Below are 24,823 nucleotides of genomic sequence, written 5' to 3'. Positions count from 1 at the left end.
TTTCTATCTTTGTTACACAAATGGGATCATACCAAACATCCTATTTCTGCAAGTGTATTTCACCTAATAATTATACCATAGATATTTTTCTTAACTTTTTTCCAAAGATTTATTATTTATTTATTTATTTGAGAGAGACAGAGAGCACGAGTGGGGGGAGGGGCATAAGGACAAACAGACTTCAGGCTGAGCAGGGACCTCCCCCTACCTGGGCTGGATCTCAGGACCCTGGGATCATGACATGAGCTGAAGTCAGACACTTAACCATCTGAGCCGCTCAGGTGTCCCCATAGATATCTTTCACTATTAATTCAACCTCATTCATCGTAATGACACAGTATTTGTATGGTTGGAAGCATTGGAGCTGTTTTTAAATCCAGGGTAGGAGAAACTATAGAGTACATGACAACATATCCCACAACATGTCCCAAAATACTAGTCTTGGCATCCTGGGTTGTGGGCACAGATTGGGGATGACACATCAGAACCTGTGTTTGCTTTTATCACTGCTGAGCTCCTGAAAGACGGGACTGATTTCTTTCTATGCTCCTAGAGTTGGTGCTTGTGCTGTTTAACTCACAAAGGTTTAGCCATTCTTATTGATCAGTTCTTATAAGTGGCCCTGTCCAAACATGATTTTCCGTCCGACTCTTGGAAGGGACGTCATCCCCTTCCTGCCCCTTCCCACGACCTGGACTGGAAAGGGAAGTTCCCTGAGGGAAGGACTATGTATAACCTGGCAGGAGAGAGCCTGTGAGAACACATGAGTGATGTGAGCATAAAATAAATAAGTGGGTCAGCTTCTGAGTGCAGGTGGGTCAGTGTGGGTGCATGTGTGCGTACATGTATGGACTCAACATCATGACTTCTTCCCTAGCTTTCCACTCCTACTCACTCTTCTATTGCTTCCTGCTCACCTTATGTCTGGGAAGCATAGTATAAGCACAATGAATAGTCAAGAACTTACGCAGAATTAAAGCATAACACCACAATACGACATGTGTATCTGGGACACAGCACAACATAAAGCCAAGAGGCATGGAAGTTTGGGGAACACCCTGTTTGTGGGAAATTAGTATAGTCTGGGGCTCTAAGTATCACTTTGGGAGGCTGGCTCAATGACCTATCAGATTTGTAACTTAATCTCCCTGTGTTTCATCTTTAGGGTGATAAAGATAATATCTATTTTACAGAGTCACCTTGAGGATTAAATGAATTAAATTCAGAAGGTGCCTCTACCAGTGCCTGGCACAGAGCAAACACGGAATAAATGTCACCATCATTGTATCCAAATGCAGCCACCTATCCTTATCTCTAAACTTCAGTTTCCTTTCCTGCCAATTTCTTAAATTTCATCCATTTAAAGAGAAATGACACAAAAAAGAGTGTAGCAGAAAAAAACCCATAATATCTCATTTTAAACATTGTTTCCAAAAAGAAGACCAGAGCCATTTCAGAGACCATCTGATTAGACCCTGTAAGCAGGAGGCACAGAAATACTTCTGGACTTCTACAATCAGATGGGCATTTATTCAACACATTCCTATATGGGGTAGTTTACAAAATTAAACTAACCCAGCAAAAGGACCCAGCAGTCTAGGAACTTACCTACCTAAAATGGTCAGCACAGCCAGGACAAATCATTAAGGTGACATTAAAGTACTTAAAGCCCCTTGTTCTACTGAAAGTCTCCTTTCACATGCTGCTGAATGATTCACTGAGGCTAAGTGCTAACAAGGTCTTGTTAATACCCATTCAAGATGTGCTTCTTGTTTTCTAGACTTTATGACAATGACTGACAAGTATTTTATTCTCCAGACCAATGTGTCCTGTGGAGCGTGTCTCCAAAAGAAGAGAATCAAGAAGGAATCAGAAAGATGCTGGCCATTGGGCTCTAGAAATCCGGCTGCCTTCTCCCAGCTTCTAGATGCACAACAGTTCCATTGTGTGTGGAGAAAAAAGAACTGAAGCTTTTCTGAAAGCATATTTGAACTTGGACCTCTGGTGCATAGATTAGCAGCCAGCTCCCAGCCAACACACCCCCTCCTCTCCTCTCCATCTTTGCAAGAGAATTCAGTTCCATTTAAGTCCAAGGAACATGGCAAAAACAACACTTGAAACACCACTTCCATTTTTGGCAATGGGATCCTTCAAACTGAGAAATAACCCCTTCAGCTCAGAAGTCTTTTGGATTCTCTCTGTACCTCATACATCAGTTTCCTCTGCTCACTTAGGAGGAGAGGAATAAAGCCTGAGAAGTTGAGGCTCATTTTCTAAGTTGTTTTATAGGAGGAAGAGCACCAGTATCAGCAAAAAGAACAGAGTCACCAGTTATTAACACTGGAAGGTTGTTAGATAGCACCAATCAACTCCTGCATTTTTCAGACAAGGAAACCAAGGCCAAAGAGGCTAAGGGTCAAAGCAGAGACAGGCAGAGACAGAGGCAGAGGGAGGAGCAGGCTCCTCACAAGGATCCTGATGTTCAGGATCTTCAGACGTTCAACCGCTGAACCACCCAGGCATCCCAGAATCCTACTTTAACCAAGACTGAGAGAGACATATCTAATCTGGAATTAATAAACTTTAAGGAAAATTAAAACAATATAATTAGCAACATGAAACACACAGGGGCCATAGTAACCAGGTTAAAAATAGATTCAATCTTTTTTAACTCTATGTCTATGGTGGGGCTTGAACTCACACCGGATCAAGAGCTGCATGCTCTACCACTGAGCCAACCAGGCACCCCAAAATAGATGGGATCTTTTTGCTGGACCATTTTAATTACTATTCATTTATTCAAGGGGATCACCCCACCCCATGTCCTTACTACCAGAATGGGGCTTCTCATTTTCTTTAAGTCCTCTCATTAAATACTTAAGCGTTTAAAATTAAAGAATACTTGTTTGCTATTTGTCAGCTTGTCTGGCATTTTCACAATTTTTATTTTATTTTTTATTTTTTATTTTTTATTTTTTTTATGATAGTCACACACAGAGAGAGAGAGAGAGGCAGAGACACAGGCAGAGGGAGAAGCAGGCTCCATGCACCGGGAGTCCGACGTGGGATTCGATCCCGGGTCTCCAGGATCGCGCCCCGGGCCAAAGGCAGGCGCCAAACCGCTGCACCACCCAGGTACATTTTCACAATTTTTAAAAGAATGGTTGCATCACAAAATTGAGCGTATCGGAATGATACTAGCCATTTTTAAATGCACTTCCTATGATATGCAGGCAACTATAGAAAATTCACTGAAAAACACAGTGTTTCTCAGGAATTAGATATTATATCAAACATTTATCAAGGACATATTATAGAAAAGATACTGTGCAGAAAACTACATGGTAGTCCAGCAACTCCTTACTCTCAAGTTTACCAAATGCAGAGGAGGATTGGCATGGGGAAGTTCATCACCTACACCCTTTGCATGGCTACACAGATTGTGGTCTTTCCATTATCAAGTTCATTGCTTGGACATGCCATGTTTGTGTATGACTAATGGTTCTGAGAAGGGTATGAGCAGGAAGTTCCTGATGAGCATGTGTCTTTTGTTGTGGCTACTGAATTGGCCTCTCCCAGCATCCGGCACCACATAGTAGGTACCCACTACTACATATTCTGCCGTAAATGCATTTGTTCATTTTTGAAGTCCTGGAAGCCATGCATACAGAATATCCTTTGAGTTTAGAACCATACTGTCTACAAAATAATTGCAACTTCTACACTCACTGAAATGCATTTGGGGAAACAGGGTCAAGAATTAAAGAGCTGGGGCACCTGGCTGGCTCAGTGGCTGAGCGTCTGCCTAGGGCTCAGGTCATGATCCAGGGGTCCTGGGATTGAGTCCCGCATTGGGCTCTCCATAGGGAGCCTGCTTCTCCCTCTATGTCTCTGCCTCTCTGTGTGTGTTTTTCATGAATAAATAAACAAAATCTTTTATAAAAAAAAAGACTTAAAGAGCTAAGGTTGAGTAACACATGTTTCCATCTCAACTGCACTGAAGAGTAATAAGGTTCCCAGGACCTCTGGCTAGTCCTTCCTCCAGGAAGGACTACTACACCACAGAGGAATTGGATTTTTGCTCAGTAGCCTTTGGAATAACCTATACTTTATATACTTTTTCAAATAGACACCTCGTGTAGTGATTTGGCAACAGAATTTTCCCAATCTATGATATGAAAGTCATCTGATAGTTACATTCCCCTGCAAAATTTCATATATTCTACATCCCATGGAGCCTGATCCTCAGGACCAATATGAGAGAATTCGTCCCACTTGGGTGTCCCTTTGCTGATGGCAGTGGTATCTGACCCTTAGCAGCAGGCACCTCCCTTAGAGACAAAATTCTTTTTCGTTCTGTTAAAATTAATTTTTTAACAAATGTAATCTAAATGCCAAAAATTGTGTGTAGACACTGGGAGTTAAACCAACAAACAAAAAAAGATCTGGTCTCTGGTTCTGGAGAATATATAGACAAGAGCTATAGAATATGATGTTTTAACCAAACATAGACTGAGGACCACTGGAACTCAGAAGAGGGGGCCATAGCCCAACATGGGGGTTTGGGAAAAACTTGAAAAAAGATGGCATATAACCTAATTCCTAAAGGAAAAATAAGGAGGAGTCACTCCTGAAAGTTAGGAAGGATGTTGTTGGCAGACAGAGCAGTGTAAGCAAAGGTACAGTAGTATAGGGGATGGGTTGTGACAAGACATGCAAGCAGTTAGACATAAGTTCAGAAGTTATAAAAGAAGTACAAGGGGGAAGGTGGGGACAGGAGTGGGGCGAGGGAGGGTAAATCGTAGAAGATGGGATGTGGAGAACCTTGAGTGGCCTACTAAGGAGTCTGGACTTTATTCAGCACATAATGAGGACCCATTGACAAGTTTTGTTTTGTTTATATAGGGAGCTGATTTTTGACAAGAGTTTGAAGACCATTCAATGAGGAAATGACAGTCTTTTCAACAAAAAAGTATTGGGAAAACTGGCTAGTCACACATGAAAGAATAAAGTTATCCTCATCTTATACCATATGCAAACATCGACTCAAACTGGATCAAAAATCTAAATATAAAGGCTAAAACCAGAAAACCCTTAGAAGAAAACACAAGGAGAAAGTCTCATGACATTGCACGTTGCAGTGATTTGGCTAGGACATCAAAAGCACAGGCAACAAAAGAAAAAATCGGTAAATTGGCCTATCAAAATTTAAAAATTTAAAAAACAATTTAAAACTTTTGTTCATGAAAGGACACTATCCCCAGAGTAAAAAAGGCAACCATGGAACTGGAGAAAATAATTGCAAACTATATCTCTGATAAGAAGTTAATAGATTATATATATTCATACATGTACAGGTATATATATATAAAATCTCCTACATCCTAACAACAACAACAACAACAACAACCAAATCAAAATAGAGTAAATTGAATTGAATAGTCATTTTCTTCCAAAGAAGACATACAAATGGTCATCAAGCACAGGAAAAGATGTTCAACATCACTAATCACCAGGGAAATGCAAATCAGAACCACAGTGAGATAGCGGTTCACACCTATTAGGATGGTTATTATACGAAAACAAACAGATGAACAAGTGTTGTGAGGATGTGGAGAAGTGAGAAATTCTGCTGTGGGTGGAAATGTGGAAAATAGCATGGCAGTCCCTCCACAAATTAAAAATAGAATTACTATATGATCTAGAAATGCCACTTTAGTTTATACCCAAAAGAACTGAAAGCAGAAACTCAAGACATATTTGTACATCCACATATGCACAGCATTACCACAACAGCCAGAAGATGGAAATGACACAAATGTCCATTGACAGAAAAATGGAGAAGCAAAATGTGGTGGATGCACACAACAGAATATTATTCAGCCTTTAAAGATCATTTATTTATTTATTTATTTATTTATTTATTTATTTATTTATTTATTTATGAGAGAGAGAGACAGAGCACGTGTGCCTACATGTGAGCAGGGGTATGGGGGTCAGTGGTGGGGAGCGTGGAGCCTGACTTGGAGTTCAGTATCACAACCTTGAGATCAAGTCCTGAGCTGAAATCAAGAGTGGAACGCTTAACTGACTGAGCCACTCAGGTGCCCCCACCAGAGTATTATTCAGCCTTTAAATGGAAGGAAATTCTGACACAGGCTATACCATGGATGAGCCTTGAGAATATTATGCTGAGTGAAGGAAGCCAGTCACAGAAACAAAGAGAAACCCAAAAATACTGTTTGGTTCTGTGAGGTGCCTAGAGGTGCCAATGGTCAAATTCAGAGACGCAAAATAGAGTGGTGGCTTTTGCTTCTCCAATCGAACTCTCACTGATAGGGAATTTTGTGCTGGACATGATTCCAGGGTCTCGGGCCTGAAGGGTGAGTTCTCTCAATAGGTTCTGAGTTATCCGGAACTCATTCTCCAGTTTTGTTAGATTGAAATGTATGAATGAAGGCTCTGTTTCCAGTGGTAAAGAGGACACCGGTACCATGTGGCACGAACATTTACACGGCAAACAGTTACACGGATTGTCACATCTTGCCACCTTTCATCAAATGCCTGTAGAACAGGGGTTGGCAAGCATTTTCTGAAAAGGGAGAGATAGCAAATATTTTAGGCTTTGCGAGCCACAGCCACTCAACAATGTGGCTGTAGCGCAAAAGCAGCCCCTAGACAGTAAGTATCAGCGTAGGCGTGGCTGTGTCCTGATCAAACTTTATTTACAAAAACACAGAGCAAGCCAGATTTGGTCCTGGAGGCTTAGTTTGCCAACTTCTGCCATAAAAGGTAAAGCTTTGGGTGCCATAGGATATTTTAGTGACAATACGAGCTATACTAGGATTGACTAGTTGCTTCTAAGTGTGCTGGAGAACTTAGAGAAGGAAATGATGACCTCAGAGCTTTCCATTCTTACTCTTAGCTCAAGGTCCATATAGGGGATCTGAAATCGTCTTCGAGCAGAATCCTGACTGGCACAGTGATGAGAGGATTGAATTCAGTAGATAAGTTGCAGGCAAACTGGAAAAGGAGGGATACATTTGTAGGTGAGGCAATTTGGGCCATGCCAAGCTTGAAGTGCCTGTGGGGTCTCCAAGTAGAGATGCTTAGCAAGCATCCACACACACATGATGGTTATAATCACGTAAAGAAATGAGATAACCAGGAGGAGTAAACAGAGAGAAAACCAGAGGGATCCAACTCTGAGGGATCCAACCTCTAGGGGATGGGCAGGGAAAGAGGGATCCATAAAGGAGCCTGAGAATCTAAGACCCAAGAAGAGAGGAGTTTCACAGAGGCCACAGAAATGCAGAGTCTCAAGAAGCTGTGAGGACTACAATAAAACTGCGTCTGGTTGAGGTTGAGAAATTCTGTGAGTCAGGATTGAAAGAGACAGGCTGCCTGCGTGGCTCAGCAGCTGAGTGTCTGCCTTTGGCTCAGGGCATGACCTCAGGGTCCTGGGGTTGATTCCCCCATTCGGCTCCCTGCAGGAAGCCTGCTTCTCCTGCCTGTGTCTCTGCCTCTCTCTGTGTGTCTCTCACGAGTAAATAAATTAAATCTTTTTTTTTTAAGTTTTTATTTATTTTTTTATTTTTATTTTATTTATGATAGTCACACACACAGAGAGAGAGAGAGAGAGGCAGAGACACAGGCAGAGGGAGAAGCAGGCTCCATGCACCGGGAGCCCGACGTGGGATTCGATCCTGGGTCTCCAGGATTGCGCCCTGGGCCAAAGGCAGGCGCCAAACCGGTGCGCCACCCAGGGATCCCCAAATAAATTAAATCTTAAAAAAAAAATTTTTCTAAAGATTGAAAGAGACAGGAAAATAGCTACTGCCTTCAGAAGCAAGATGTGATTTCAGTGTAAGAGGTTTATGTTACCACTAGTGTTCCCTTCTGTACATGGCCATGTGGCTCCCTTCCACGTGGGCAGATGAATTTGAGGTGGGAGCTGCCTGCTGGCCTCCCTTCATTTGATGAAGTCACAGGCACCATTTGAGAGAGGAAGTGGAGGGCCATATAGAGTCTGAAGAGAGAAATGAAGTTTTGGAACAGTCACAGGGGTAGGAAAATCTGATTTAAAGCAGTGTAGACATCATGCCACACAGCTATATGGATGCTCTCTGTCTGTGACATAGGCCGTGAAGGGAGCATTCCTCTTACATATGAAGTTACACTACCAGACATGTTTGTCCTCAACTAGACCAGTTCTTAGACTTGAAATTTGTAATGTATATTTCTTTAAGTAACCATAGATGATGAAGGAATGAGTAAAAAATTTTCTGGTTTTTAGCAGCTCTGAGAGCAGCCTTCTAAATTCCTAATTCTCTAGGGAAATTCTCTGACCACTCATACAGATGAAAAGGGAGACCTGAAAAGGTAGAGATAGCAAATATTTTAGGCTTTGCAAGCCACAGCCACTCAACAATGTGGCTGTAGTGCAAAAGCAGCCCCAAGACAGTAAGTATCAGAGTGGGCGTGGCTGTGTCCTGATCAAACTTTATTTACAAAAACACAGAGCAAGCCAGATTTGGTCCTGGAGGCTTAGTTTAGTTTCTAGACCTGCGGAGATACAACAGTACTGATTCCCACAATATCTTACTAAAGCATCACTTGAGATTTCTGTTTATTTCTCTATGAAACTTCTTGGGATTTGTTCTTGGAGAACTGCAACCAACTTTTTGAAATGCCAGGTAGTAACTGCCTAGTTATATGTCTACTCTTTCACAAAATCAGTTTTCTCCTGATAAAAGAAAACATAGAAACCAGAGTTTGGAATGTATGGGAAACTGAAATCAAAGGTCTACTGGTAGGTTCTCCCACTGGAAGGAGGGACTTTTTTTTTTTTTTTTTTTTTTTTTTTTTTTACTGATGAACAAGAAAGAAAAAAGAAAAGAAAGAGGGAGGGAGGAGAAAAAAGAAACTAAAGTTTTGTGTGAACTCAGGTATACATACATTATTTTGAGAGAGGGGCAGATGGAGAGGAAAAGAGAGAATCTTAAGCTGGCTCCACATTCATCATGGAGCCTGACTTCGGGCTTGATCTCACAAACCTGAGATCATGCTCTGAACCAAAATCAGGAGTTGAGCCATTCAGGTGTCCCTTTACCAGTTTTAAAGTATACAATGTAGTAACTTTCTGTATATCCACCATGTTGTACAACCATCACTACTAATTCCAAAACATCTCCATCTCTCTAAAAACAAACACCGTACTTCTCAATTCCCTCTGCCTCAACTCCCTGGGGACTATTAATGTACATTCTGTTCCTATGGATTTGACTATTCTGAACATATAAATGTCCAGAATAGAATATGTGACCCTTTGCATCTGAATTCTTTCACTTAGCATAATGTTTTTAAGCCTCATCTATGTTATACATGTATCAATACTTCCTTTCTATGGCTGAGTAATATTCTATTATATGACTATTCCACATTTGGTTATTCACACTGTTTACAACTATCTTCACTATCCATCTCCAGAATTCTTTTCATCTTCTAATACTGAAACTCATAACCACTGACTGATAGCTCCTTTCCTCTCTCTGCCCAGCTCCCGGCAATCACCGTGCTACTTTCCATGTCCTTGAGTTTGACTACTCTAGGTACCTCACGTAAGTGTAATAATCATAGAGCATTTGTCCTGTGACTGGCTTATTTCACTCAGCACAGTGTCTCAAAAGTTCATCCATTTTGTAAGTTGTGTCGGAATTTCCTTCCTTTTTAAGACTGAAAAATATTCCATCACATGTATATACCACACCTTTTTTATCCATCCCTTGAAATACACTTGAGTTGCATAAGATCATTGTAAGCAGTGCTGTTGTGAAGGAGGGTGTGCAAATACCTGTTTGAGTTCGTACTTTCAATTCTTTGGGGTATATATCCAGAAGCAAAATTGCTGGATAATATAGTAATTCTGTTTTTAATTTTTGAAGAACCATTATACTGTTTTCCATAGCCTGCATCATTTTACATTCCCACCAATGGTGCACAAGGGTTTCAATGTCTGCACATCCTCACCAACACTTGTTATTTTGTGTTGTTTTCCTGGCTTTCTTTTTGGTACTAGCCATACTAGTGGGTTTGAAGTGGAATAATGCCATCTTAATAAGAATCTATCCCTAAGTATTTCATTCTTTTTGATGGTATTATAAATGGAATTGTTTAATTTCATTTTTGGATTGCTCATTGCTAGCGTACAAAAATACAACTGATTTTTATATATTGATCTTGTATCTTTCAACTTTGCTGAACTTGTTTTCCAGTTTTACTCATGCTCGCACACGTGTGTATCCCATCTGTAAAGTGGGATGCTAAAAGTACCTATTGGGGCACCTGGGTGGCTCAGTGGTTGAGCATCTGCCTTTGGCTCAGGTCAGATCCCAGGGTCCTGGGATCAAGTCCCACATCGGCTCCCCACAGGGAGCCTGCTTCTCCCTCTCCCTATGTCTCTGCCTCTCTCTGTATCTCTCATGAATAAATAAATAAAATCTTTAAAAATAAAAGTACCTATTGTTATAAGGATTTAAAGTTAACACTTGTCAAGTGATATATAGTGGGCCTGGCACATAATAAACACTCAAAAATTGTTAGATACTAAATATTTATTAGATAGTAAATATTTATTAAAGGCCTGTTACACATTTATCTGGAGGACCTGTACAGTGAACAAGACTGACAACTGGTGTCTTAGTCAATGTGGACTGCTGTAACAAGTTACCATCACATGGGTGGCTTAAACAACCAACATTTATTGCTCACAGTTCTGGAAGCTGGGAAGCCCAAGATCAAGGTGCCACCAAATCCAATGTCTGCTGAGGGCTGTCTTCTTGCTTTGCACATGACCTCCTTCTGTATCCTCTCATGGCAGAGAGAGATCATCATCTTCTTAGAAATTTACCAATTCTACTCATGAGGGCTCTACTTTCATGACCTAATGACTTCCCAAATGCCCTACTTACAAATACCATCACATTGGGGATTAGAGCTCCAACATATGATTTTGGGGAGGAGGGGACACAAACATTCAATCAATAGCAACAGATAAGATCCCTGATCTTATAGAGCTTACGTGAAATATTCCAAACACTTCATACTCAGATTGCTATTTTTCAGATTACTTCTGATGGGAAACAACATTTCATGGGTTTCTCATGTTGTTTCTTCTCTTGCAAGCAGAGGCACAGATGGCTTTATTTTCAGACTGTCTCCCTCTAGAGCAGGGAACAGGGTTGTGTACTATATAATAGTACGCGTATAATAAAGATAATATCCCCCTCCAGGCAAAAGTCAGGCAGGGGTTTTTGCAGACCACTACAAATGATTTGAATTCCTCAGGCCTGGGGTTCTTCAGCTGTGATAGCAAGCCATGGCATATACAGGATTTACTCTGCATCATTTCTGTGGAACCCAAGCAGCAAGGAGAATGAATGTGAAAGTGAAACCCATGCTGTTTGTTGTACCACGAATAATAAAGTCCTTTGTTACTAGCTCAGGAGAATTGTGTCTTCTGCCAACATCCTTGGAAGGGGCTAACTTTGTTGATTAGAGGTAAGGTAAAATGTCAGACCCTTCATAGTTCTTGATAATTTCCATCCAGTATGCTGTTACAAAGGTATCTTCCTTAAACCTAATTTCTACCTAGTATATCTAAATTTCTTTATCTGGCTTTTAGACTTTTCCATACCTCTCCAGCTGAATTGTCCAAGTCTTCCTGAAGAAGACCTTCCTCATAGGCCAGTATTCTCAAACATATAGTATCATGCTTATTTCTACTTCTGCCATTGGGCTCATATCTCCCTCACTTTGGAATTTCTCCTTCATTCCTTTTTCTCCTACTTAGCTCAAATCCATTTCTCAAGACCCATTTCAAGACCAAAACCGGCAGGAAATGTCCCCATTGATTATCCTTTCCACGAACATCTGTAATACTTAAGAACCTTCACACCTAACATCAAATTATAGTACACGTTATTTTCTAATATTGTTTTCTGGAGGTTCCATATGGGTATGCATTGCCTTCTCATTCTGATTTTAAGCAGGAAGCTGAGCACAAAGCAGAAACTGAATGTGATTGACTGAAGTGTATGTGCCCTGCAGCCAGAGATCTCAGATCCAAATATCTACTACTTAATGGCTTTGTGACCTTGGGCATATTATTTAACTTTTCTATGCCTCAGTTTCCTCATCTTTAAAGTAGGAATAACAATTGGAGCACCTGATGGCTCAGTCATTGGATCTCTAACTCTTGATTTCGGCTCAGGGTCCTGACCTCAGGGCCATGGGATGGAGCCCAGCATCGGTCTCCAAGCAGGGTGTGGAGTCTGCCTAATGTTCTCTCTCACCCTTTTCTTCTGTTGCCTACCAAAAATGGAAATAATGATCATGATAATATCTATTTCATAGACAAAAAGTCTATAAATTAACATAAAATACACATAAAAACATACACATAAAGTACACATAAAAATACACATAAAACAAATCAAAGATCAAGTTAGAAACATCACTGAATTTAGCACTACAGAAACCCAGAGAGATATATAGTATTACAGAGGATTTCACATCTGAAAAACCTTTCTGCTATAAACCACCAGGCAAAATTTAATAAGTCTCCTGTTTCACAAGAAAATCAAGAAGATATTCCAAGGTCAAAGATGAAACCACAGCACAAAACCAAAGAGATGGGTGAATGTTAAAGTGAAGGGCTGTTCTAGAGCGTTTGCTGATACACAGTAATCTAGAGCATTTGTTTTGATGGCCACTTGGAGGCAGCACAATAAGTGTGAGTCTGTCAGTTCAAGAGTAAGATTAGAGACCCAAACATTTTTCCAGGAGTTGCAAAGGATTACACAGTCAGTGAATAGTTTAAAGACACACACATATAACCTCTCAGAAGAATATAGTGAGAAATAATAATATCAGTTGAGGTATTTAGTACAGGATCCAAAAATCTCTTTTGTGAATTTTTAACCTCAGATAAGTTTGGGACCTGAATTCAGATTTCCTTCATGTTCCAAAAACAAAGAAATCAAAAATTTACTCAAAGTGGTTGCAAATTGGTAGTACTCAAGAGTCTGGCAAAAGAAACCACAAATTGTCTCCACTCAGGCCTCTAAGAACTCCCAGAAAGTTCCAAAGAATAGTAGCTCACAATCAAAAATTACAAAATACAAGAGGAGACAAACCCCTGAGAGACACAGAAATAACATCTTAGGGGGAAAATTACTTTCCAAGACTTTAAGTATAGATATTAATGGTTACAGAACATTAAATAAGTTTATATAGTATGTTTATAAAATAGGAGAATCAATTAAAAGTATGAAAATAAAAGACTAAAAAAATGACCAGACATATGTAGAAAAGAACTAAATAGATCTTCCAAAAATGAAACGAATGTAATAATTGAACTTAAAACTCAGTGGACAGATTAAATAGTGAAATGACCCAGAAGAAGAATTTTGCAAAGCTGAAGAAAGTATACAGAATTAATATCACAAAGATAATGGAGACAAAGAGAGATTAAGAAACATGAAGGACAAAGAAAGCTAAATCTGTGTCTATCCAGCTTTCCAAAAGAGAAACTAGAAAGAAAAGAGGAGAGGAAATATTTCAAGAGATAATGATCTTTTCAACAACTAGCGTTGGGCAAACTGGATATCTCACATGCAAAAAAAAAAAAATGAGGTTGGCCTCTTACCTTATACCATATACAGAAATTAACTCAGTGTGGATCAAACCTAAATGAAAGAGCTAAAAGTATAGAACTCTTAGAAGAAAACATAGGGGAAAATCTTCATGTTGTTGGATTTGGCAGTGATATCTTGGATATGATACCAAAATAAGGCAACAAAAGAAAAAACAAATAAATTGGACTATATCAAAACTTTAAGCTTTCCTTTATCAAAAAATACCATGAACAGAGTGAAAAGGCAACCCATGGAATGGGAGAAAATATTTGCAAATCCTATATCTAATAAGGGATTAATATCTAGAATAGATAAGGAGCTCTTACAACTCAGCAACAACAACAACAAAAACAACCCGCTATTTAAAAATGGACAAAGAACTTGAATAGACATTTGTCCAAAGATATACAAATGGCCAATAAGCATATAAAAGGATGGTCAATATCATTAATCATTTGGAAAAAAGTCAAAACTATAATGAGATACCACATCATACCCCTTAGGATGGCTATTATCAAAAAAGGAAACCAAACCAAACCAATCACGAGTGATGATGAGGATGTGGAAAAATTGGATTCTGTGTCCATTACTGGGAGGAATATAATATGGTGAAGCCAACATAGAAAATAGTATAAAGTGCTTCAGAAAATCAAGAACAGAATTATATGATTCAGCAGTTCCATGTCTGGGTATATAGACAAGAGAAAGCAGGGACTCAAATAGATATATGTACACACATGTTCATAGAAGCATTATTCACAACAGTCCAAAGATGGAAATATAGTCCAAGTGCCCATAAATGGATGGATGTATAACAAAATGTGGTATGAATGGACAATGGAGTATTATGCTATTCAGCCCTAAAAATGAAGGAAATTCTGACACCTGCCACAATATGAACTTGAGGACATTAGGCTGAGTGAAATAAGGCTGTCCTAAAAGGAAAATTCCCTATGATTCCACTTCTACGAGGTACCTAGAGTAATCCTATTCAAAGGGACAGAAAGTAAAAATGTGATTGTCAGGGGCTGGGAGAAGGAAGAGTGAGGATCTAATGGATACAGAATTTCAATTTTAGAAGATAAAAAACATTCTGGAGCTGGAAGGTGGTTGTGGTTGCACAATGATGAGAATATACTTCATGCCACTGAATTATACACCTAAAGATGGTTAAAATGGTGAATTTTGTTAGGTATATTTTTCCACAATTTTTTTAACTTGAAAAAATGATAGGGGTAGATCATTTTCTCAGAATGTATAAAGACACAAATATTAAGGGATCAAAATGAATCCCTTGTGAAAGAAATACAGATCTAGACATATGAAAGTAAAACTGCAGATTAACAGAGAGAAAATAGTAAGACTAGTCAAAGCAAAAAGATTTTACCTACAGAGGAATGATATTTACACAGATGACTTATTTCTCAACACCACAATGAAAGGCAAAATAGAAAAGTGTAATGTCCTCTAAAAACTGAGAGGAAAAAAAAACTGAGAGGAAAAATAATTCTGCCTAACAATGTATGCCTTATTTTAATTTTTTTTAAAAAAAGACAGGAAAAACGCACCCCACGTCATTCCAAACACAACTGTCAAAATAGTGCATTTAGTATTTCAGTAGAGTTGGTTATGTGTCTGACTCCTGTGCCAGAACCTAAAGTCAAGAACCGTGTCTCAGGGGCACCTGGGTGGCTCAGGTGGTTAAGCTTCTGACTTTGATTTTGCCTCAGATCATGATTTCAGGATCATGGTATCAGTCCCTAGGTTAGGCTGTACATTCAGCTCAGGGAGAAGTCGGCTTAGGATTCTCTCCCTCTACCCCTCTCCACCCCACCCCCTCCTGCGCTTGCATGCACTTGGTCTTTCTCAAAAAACAAAACAAACCAAAAAAAAGTCTCATCTTTGATGTCTACAATAGAGCACAGAGTTGAGTTTTAAAAACTGATTGTGTGCATGAATTGAGCAAATAACCAAAAAAAAAATACAATGCTAATAATTTTTGGTGATATATAATAAAATACCTGCATTTTATTTATTTATTCCATTAAATTCTTTGGACAAAATCAAGACACAGGGTCTAAAAATGGGGCTGAGGATTTGAAATTGGAAAATATCCTCAAAACTATGCTGCCAAAGGGCACCTGGGCAGCTCAGTTGGTTAAATGGCTGACTCTTGGTTTTAGCTCAGGTCATAATCTTGGGGTCCTGGGGTCCTGGAGTCTAGCCCCATGTCAGGCTTTGCACTCATCAGGGAGTCTGTTTCAAGATTCTCTCTCTCCCCCTGTGCCCTCTCTGTCTTTCTCTTTCAAATAAATAAATAAATCTAAAAATATATATTAAAAAAATTAAAATAAACTTATGCTGCCTTGTGTTCATTTTCCACAATTATCCCACCAACCAAATCTGTCAGGACTATTATTGGCAATCTCCCCTTCCTCTACCCAAAGGCACTGCCATATTTCAAGTGAAATATATCGGTTGTCAACCCAAGAAAATAAATTGCTTTTATGTTTCCATGTAAGTTTCTGCCTGGGTCAGGAAGACATACCCCAGTTCCTATTAATAGGCTGGGAGGAGCTTACAACCACAAGCAGCCTTGAGTTGCTGTGTGCTTCCTTGGCTTTACATCCAGTTCTCAGTCAAGTATTTTGGGAAAACCCAGTCTAGTACCTAGTGTTGTGCTAGTGTTTATTGTTCAGAAGGTACATTGATTGGACTTTTACCATGTATTAGGTATTAGATTAGGAACTCTAGATGCATTATCTTAGTTTTCACAACGATGCTTTACAAATAAGATCACAATGTCAGTATGGTGGACAAGAAGATTAATGCTTAAAAAGGTTGCATAATCTACCCAAAGCCCTACAAAGCGAGTAAGTAGCAAAGCCAAGATTTAAACCCAGGACTGAATGACTATGATGTCTGTGCTCTTAACGACAAGCAGCTTATCGTATATACAAAGAGATAAGAAATTCACATATGAAATCATTGGAAAACATTATTCGTTGAAAGGCCAAATACAGTTCCTTAAATCACAGATTACAGTGGTTCTTCAAGGCTAGATAAAATTTGTTTTTCTAAACCCCAAGGGACATTCAAGAGAAAAGGGCCTGAGTTTCGTAACAAGATAAAAGTCTACAAGACCCCTGAGTTCTTTACAATCAATAAGCTCAATGATTGCATGTGTAGGGTGGGCAGAGACGAGAACCCATGGAGAAAAGCCCACAGTGCTAATAACTTGTATTCATCAGAGATTTAACAGTTTACAGAGCCCTTCACAGATATCATGGCATGTCGTCTTCACAACAACCCTGGGAGATACATGTTACTTCCTTTTCCCAAGTGAGGACAAAGGGCTGAGAACGTGGCCTGTCCCACTCACCGTCTCATGTTCCAGAGTGGTCTCTATGCAGACCAAGACCTAGATCTTTGCTTCTAGCCCTTCCGTGTTCTGCTCGACCTCGCTGCCATGTGGGATAGGGCAGCCCCACCTCTAGTCTGACTGCTTTTCCCAGAAGCTTCCCTACCTGGTGCCTTTCTGTTCTGTGCATCCTGCTGGATCCCTTCCACCAGTCCAACTGATGGTCTTCTTTACCAACTGCCATGGAAACTTCCGACAACAACATGCCACCCATCCAACCCTCTGCCTTTGGAGGATCAGGGGTCCCTTGATCCTGGGGACAGAGAATCAGACATACTCATGTAGCCTCAGCCTCTTAAAACTTATGATCATCCTTTATCTCCTACAGCAACTTTTACACCATAAACCAAGGAAAAGCTGGTTGTTTGGTAACTTTGTAATGGACATTTTGAAACTTGAAGTGGGAGAAGTATTACAATTTCTGGAACTCTGCTTCTGAGTGCCTTGTTGTCTTTTCTCTTTGCCTAAATTCTCTTGTGATAGACACTCTAACCTTCTTGCAATCATAAGTATTTACTGAGCTCCTATGGGGTACCAGAGACTGTTCTAGGTTCTGGAAATACATCACTGAGAAACATAAGAAAGTGCCTGCTCTCAGGAAACTTGCACTCTAGTGAATAGCATGCTTGGTAGTGACAGGCAATATCATGAAAAAACAAAGTTCAGGTAGGCAATGGCTGGCAGATCAGGGCCTATTTTTGAAAGGTTGGCCAGAAACAGCAGCTTTATTTTATTTTTTTAAAAGATTTTTTTTTAATTTATCTGAGAGAGAGAGCGTGAGTGAGCAGGGAGAGCACTGGGGGGGGGGAAGCAGACTCCCTGCTGAGCAGGGAGCCCTACGTGGGGTTCAATTCCAGGACCTGGGGTCATGACCTGAGCCCAAGGCAGATGCCTAACTGACTGAGCCACCTGGGTGCCCCCAAAAGGCAGCTTTAATGAGGTGCTGGAATGCCGTAAGGTAGCAAGCAAAGCTCATTGGCTCTGCAGGAAGGGCTATCTAGGCTCAGGGAACACAGCACTGAGGGTCTGAGGTTAGCACATATGCAGAAGAGTCAGGGTAGGTGCAGCAGAGTGAACAAAGGAGGGGTTGGTAGGAGGCAAGGCCCAAGAGCAAGCCAGGGGCCAGATTTCATAGTGCTGTGAAGACCCAGAGAAGGTTCCTGTTGTTCAGGCATCCAAACTCGTTTAAACAAACAAACTGAGCAGCTATTTTAGGCCAAGATTGCTGATGCTAAAAGTACAAAGATGAATAATGAGACAAAGTCTCCACTGTGAAAAGGTATAGAGTCTAAAGGAAAACAGAGACCAGTAAGTAAACAGGCAACTGTATCACAGAGCAATAGGTACTCTGATAGAGTTAAACACAAAATACTGTGGCTGCATGGGGCTGGTGCACCCAGTGTGAGTGGGGATGCCAGAGAAGCTGACGTCTCCACTGTGCTAACACACTGGCCGCCAGCCACACGAGATTATTAAGCACTTACAGCATGACTAGCATGACTGAGGAAATAAACTTTAAACTTTGCTTAATTTTAAAGAATTTAAATTTAAAAAGTGAAGTGAAGTGATATATTTTCCTGTTCAACACAACCTTGTTGTTTGGATGGAACTGCGGTCTACCTTTGCTGTCACATCACATAAGCTGTTGCTGCACTGTAGTGTTTGTATACTCTTGACTTTTTGAAAATGTGGTTCCTCGAAAATTCACAATTAAATAAACATGTGGCTCATGTAGTATTTGTATTGGATAGCATGAACCCAAACTGAAAGTGGAAGAGATGAGTCAGGGCAAAGCAGAATCAGAAGCCTCTAGGCAGAGGGCCTATGTGTGCCAAAGCCCAGATGGTAGTGAGATCCTGATACCTTCGAGGAATTATGAGTAACTCATTGTGATGAGCCCTGAGATGCCAGCGAGGAGTGCAGGAGGCAGGAGGGGAAGGTGAACAGCAGCCAGGTCCCAAGGGCTTGCCATACAGTCCCACAGAACCTGCGCTTCATCTTGAGGGTCATAGGGAGCTATTGAGGGACTTGGGTGTGGCAGCCACATGGCCAGCTCAGAACTGTTGAGAAGGTCACTCCGGCTGTCATAGGAAGGATGAATTGAAGAGGGCAAGAATGGAAGGAGGAAGACCAGTTCAGTGCCCAGTCGTAATAGCCAAGGAGGAGACCAAGACGGTGATAGCAGAGGCAGAGACAGAAGTGGACTAATGGACTAATGTGAGATGCTAACGAGAGATTAGGTTGGCTAGACCTTAAGTTAAGTGAGGATGAGGGGCAGATGACCACTGTCCTCAAAGCTCTGTGTCTAGGCAAATGACTGAGCTCCTAAAGGAATACCAGGTATGAAGGCTGAACCATCTGGCTTCCCCTTTCGATCAAGATTATGAGTAAGAGTTGGTGGAAAGGAAACTCTTCTGGAATCGCTCTCAGGGCATCTTGTTTTGCCTTTAATTAGTATGAGTTTTGGAAGTCAGTGTATTCTATGCTTCCAGGCACACAGCTCAAGTATTTTTATTTCCTTTGATCAAAACATGGCTGAGTGACAAGATTATATCTCTCAAAAATAGTCTTGGAGGGAGACCTGTATTTTGAGGTGCTTTCCTCTCTTCCAGTGGCAAACCGGGAAGGGAAAAAAATATTAAATATAGCAGAGAGCACCTCACCTTAGCAGCCCAGGGACACACACAGGCTTCATGGAGCCCAAAATTTATACAGATTTTTTGAGAGGTGGGTGGGATCTCTTTAAAGAGAATAGGGCACCTGGGTGGCTCAGTGGTTGAGTATCTACCTTTGGCTCAGGTCGTGATCCCAGAGTCCTGGGATCAAGTCCCCCATCAGCCTCCCCACAGGGAGCCTGCTTCTCCCTCTGCTTGTGTCTCTGCCTCTCTCTGTATCTCTCATGAATAAATAAATAAAATCTTTAAAAATAAAAAAAGAAAGAAAAGAAATTGTGACTTCAAAGCTGCCAGGTAGGTCCTCTTACAAATGAGGGGCCCTGATGCTCAAGCTTCATTAGTTTCATGGCCTGTCTGCCTCAGTAGCTGCAGTTTTAGGGTGCTCATAAGGCATTTATCAAATATCTAATGTGTCATGGGCATTGAGGAGGGTGCCGGGGATATAAACAGAATGAGACACAGGAACTGCCCTCAAGATATCCACCCTTTCGTGAGGTAGAGAGTTAAACTGCATCGAAGCAGTGCATCAGGAGCATGAGGCTACAAAGTCTATTCACCAGGTATCATGGGTGCCTGACTTACCTGAGGAAGGGGCAGTCTGGCTGTCTTCCTAAGAGTGTGGGTAATATTTTGTGTCCCGTGAAGCTGCAAAATCTGTCAACCAAAAGTAGAAGGGCCTCAAACGGCAAGCTCAGTTCTTGCTAAAAGACTCATCACTGCCAAGATGAATGGTTTACTATAAACCTCCCCCAAGATAAAATGACAACCCTGTTATGAACGAACTTGTCCTGCTGAAATTAATGTGTTGCAGCCCTAACTCTCAATTGTGACTTTATTTGGAGATAGGGCCTTTAAAGAGGTAATTAAGATTTAATGAGGCAAAAGCATGGTGCCCTGATCTGATAGGACTGATATTTTTTTTTAATTTTTATTTATTTATGATAGTCACAGAGAGAGAGAGAGAGAGAGAGGCAGAGACACAGGCAGAGGGAGAAGCAGGCTCCATGCACCGGGAGCCCGACGTGGGACTCGATCCCGGGTCTCCAGGATCACGCCCTGGGCCAAAGGCAGGCGCTAAACCGCTGCGCCACCCAGGGATCCCCAGGACTGATATTCTTATAAGGAAGAGACACTATCAAAAGGAAAAAAGAAAAGTAAATTTTTAAAAAAAGAAACAAAACAGAAAAGTAAAAATTAAAAAAAAGATTAAAATTAATTAATTAGGCGGCCCCGGGAGGGACTCGAGAGAGGGCGGCGGCCATCCGTGGTCCGCGGCGCGCACGCGTGAAGCCGGGGCGCGGCGAGCGCCTCCGCCCTGCGTGCGCTGCTGCCCGGGCTCCGCGGGAGCGGCCCGCGTCCTGCCCCGAGCGCGGCCGGCCTCGGGACGCCCGGCGGACCCGGCGGCTGGGGGGCCGCCCGGCCGCCACGGCTGGCCCCGAACGCGGCCCGGCGCTCGAGGACGCAGGTGCCCAGCTTCCTTTGACCTTGAAGACCCGGGAAGGTTATATGCACCATGGCTATGACTAGTGTCCGATTGCCTGCCAGCGTTTTGAGAAAGCCAGATGCCTGGATTGGACTCTGGGGAGCGCTACAAGGGACACCTCCATATAAACTCTGTGCTTCCTGGAATCGATACTTATATTTTTCTAGTACCCAGTTAAACACATCAAATTGTAAAACATTTTTCCATAACGTTTTCTCACTGAGACTCCCAGGGCTTTTAATATCTCCAGAATATATTTTTCCATTTTCCATAAGACTTAAAAGTAATATAAGCTCTAAAAAATCCACTAAGAAGACTCAGCAAAAGGCCGAAGAGGAAGAGGACTCTGATGAAGAGAGTGATCGTGAGATGAGTGAGCGGGAAGAGGAGCTCGAGGATGACCCCAGTGTGGTCAAAGACTATAAAGACCTGGAAAAAGTAGTGCAGTCTTTCCCGTATGATGTTATCCTAAAGACAGGCCTAGATGTTGGAAGAAACAAAGTGGAAGATGCATTCTACAAAGGTGAACTCAGGCTGAATGGGGAAAAATTATGGAAGAAAAGCAGAACGGTGAAAGTGGGAGATACATTGGATCTTCTAATTGGAGAGGATAAAGAAGCTGAAACAGAGACAGTCATGAGAGTTCTCCTGAAAAAAGTGTTGGAGGAGAAAACGGAAAGTGAAAAGTACAGAGTGGTCCTACGCCGGTGGAAAAAGTTAAAGTTGCCTAAAAAGAGTATGTCTAAATAAATGGATTGTTTTTTACAGATAAGGCTGCTTTCTAGTGATGGGAGAAAGGGCCGGCTTCAAGAGGACATTTTTATGAAAATAAAGTTCTCTTACCTTCTCTGGAATCTGCTGAGCTGTTTTAGGGAAATTGGGATCCATAGCTTGGAGACACTGCCCATGGCCTGGATTCTTCTCCAGGGCTTGATTTGTGCTCATTTTGACCTCGTTTTGGCCTCGTGAGCGTGAATGAGATGTGTGCTGAATGAACTAGCCCCAGAGAGGGTTTTAATGACTAGCCTGCTGTTTCCCACATTAACTACCTCGGGAGTCTGTGTAAAATAAACTGGCCTTGTTGTTTGTGCTTTCAAAAAAAAAAAAAAATAATTAATTAAAAAAATTTTAAAACAGAGACACCAGATCTCTCTCTCTCTCTCTCTCTCTCTCTCTCTCTCTCTCTCCCCCCTATACCTCCTTGTTTCTTTCTTTCCCTCCTTCCCTGGCAAGCCAGGAAGAGAGACCTCACCAGAAACTGAAGTTTCCTGTACCTTGTTCTTGGACATATGGCCTCCATAACTGGGAGAAAATAAGTTTCTGGTATTTAAGCCGCCCACTCTGCAGTACTTTGTTGTGGCAGCCTGAACAGACGAGACACAGCTCTAGAGCCATGTGGTCAGTTTATCATTATGCCAGGTCCTGGCATTGCTATGCCTCCCTTCATATTCTCGGGGGAAATGTAAGAACTGTGGTTGGTGTCCTCTCATCCCCGTGGGCTCTACTCTTTCTTCCTGACACCTTACCCCCCCATCTAGGGTTTAAGGATCATCCCCAACGGTCATGTTCATAGCCAGCAGATGACTCTCTGCTCACAGATTAAAGGAGATAGCCTCATATTGCTGTGATATTTAGAAATAGGCCAGGTTGGCCACTGTCTAGCATATAAGTCCCCAGACCCCAAATCAATCCTGACTCTGAACTATAAAATGAGGGATATAGACTAAGTCATCCCTAAACTCTGGGATTTTAAGCTGTATTTTTCCATGGTTTACTTTAAAAAAAAAAAGATTTTATTTATTTATTCATGGGAGACACACACACAGAAAGAGAGAGAGAGAGAAAGAGAAGAGAGAGAGGCAGAGACTCAGGCAGAGGGAAAAGCAGGCTCCATGCAGGGAGCCTGACATAGGACTCAGTTCCAGATCTCCAGGATTAGGCCCTGGGCTCAAGGTGGTGCTAAACTGCTGAGCCACCCGGGCTACCCTAGGGTTTACTTTCAAGGGACTCTGAGGCCTAAAATGTCTCCAGGTCCCCCAGAAAGAAATCATTCTCTAAGATGGGGAGGTACTTCTGGCCAAGAGGCAGTCTTCAAATCAGCCTGGGATGCACAAGTGACTACTACCTACTCAAAAGTCTTGGAGTCCTCTGTTTTTTTGTCACTTTTGGAGCATGAGTGTATTTTGGGAGTTGGGAATTCAGAGGTCTCTCTGGAAGGTTCTGATTAACAAAAAATATTAGACTCTTTTCCCAGTTCGAGAAGGAACCTCTGTGATGTTCCTTCCTCTTGGAAAAAATAAATAAAAACCAAGCACAAAATGTCAGGGAAGAAACTGCAGAGTGCTGTGTCCTGAGTGTGTGATGTGGGGAAGCTTCTTAATTTCCCAGAGGACACATGAACATTTGCCAACCTAACCTGTATTTTGGTATGGAGACTCAAATGCTCTATGAGCAAATAGTGGCTAGGCCCTGGCTCTCACAGCATGCCAGCGTTGTGACTGGTCAATGTGGTGGGCCCTTCAGAGGATGCAAAAACAAGGGCTATGTGGAGGGAGGGGCCATCTCTTGCATCTTGCTCTTCTCTTATAGCTCTTAGTCATGCACCTTAGAATATATATAAATTGAAACCATATTGAAGCCAAAAGAGACTTTTGACTTCAAGGTCAAATAAAGATCTAATGAGTTCACTTGTTGGGCACTTATCAAAATGGCTTTGAAGTGTGTTTTTTTCATGTGCATCTGAACCTACAGTTGACTGTAAACCTGAACAACCATCTACTTCTTTTGTGTCTCCTTTGTACTTAGTATGTTCATTGCTGAGTAATGTTTCCTGACACCAAATGTGCTAGAGTTTTCCCATAATGCTCCAATTCTTCAGCACCAACCAACTGGGTGGCCAATGATTCAGTTGATACTCACTCCTGGAGTTAGCATCATTCCCCATAGGCTCCACAAGTCTGTCTCCACTTCAGATAATAGCCGCACGTGGGGTGCTCAGGCTGCCCACGCTTAGGCTTAGCAAACTACGAGTTCAGGGGTTCCCATGTGACCCCCCACCCTGTCCCATAATTGGCTAGGACAACTGATAGAACTCAGGAAAGTGCTCTGCTTCGATTTATCAGTTCATTACAAAGGATTCAACTCAAGAACAACCAAATGGAAGAGACACATAAGGCAAGTATGAGGAGGTGTGGGGGTGGGGAGTGCATGGGACTTCCATGTCCTCTCTGAGCACACCACCCTCTGGATACATCAGTGTCTTTGCCAACCTGGAAGGCCCTGGTTCCATGTTCAAGAGTTTTTATAGCCCATCTCCAGCCCTCTCCTTTCCTTGGAGGTCAAGGGGTAGACCCGAAAATTCAGTGTTCCTGGGGACCAACCTTCACCCTGAAGCTACCCAGAGCTCCCACTCTGCATAGACTCATTAGCAAAAATACAGGTATGGTCCAAAGGTGCTCCTTATGAATAACAAAAGACGTTCCTATCACTCAGGAAATTCCAAAGGTCTTAGGAATCTGAGATGAAGACTAAATATATATTTTAAATG

The 24,823-nt window shown here is 41.6% G+C and overlaps 1 protein-coding gene across 1 annotated transcript; it reads left to right on the top strand.

Annotated features, from left to right (window-relative positions):
- Nucleotides 1-21,117: 21,117 nt before the first annotated feature.
- Nucleotides 21,118-22,130, top strand: LOC129501407 (mitochondrial transcription rescue factor 1-like). The gene is made up of 2 exons (XM_055312534.1): nt 21,118-21,258; nt 21,295-22,130. The coding sequence occupies exon 2, from the start codon at nt 21,307-21,309 to the stop codon at nt 22,024-22,026; it is 720 nt and encodes a 239-aa protein (XP_055168509.1). The 5' UTR covers nt 21,118-21,258; nt 21,295-21,306; the 3' UTR covers nt 22,027-22,130.
- Nucleotides 22,131-24,823: the final 2,693 nt, after the last annotated feature.

Source organism: Nyctereutes procyonoides, unplaced genomic scaffold (assembly GCF_905146905.1).
Source record: "Nyctereutes procyonoides isolate TBG_1078 unplaced genomic scaffold, NYPRO_anot_genome, whole genome shotgun sequence".
Taxonomy (NCBI): Eukaryota; Metazoa; Chordata; class Mammalia; order Carnivora; family Canidae; genus Nyctereutes; species Nyctereutes procyonoides.
This window is presented reverse-complemented; position numbering and strand designations above follow the sequence as displayed.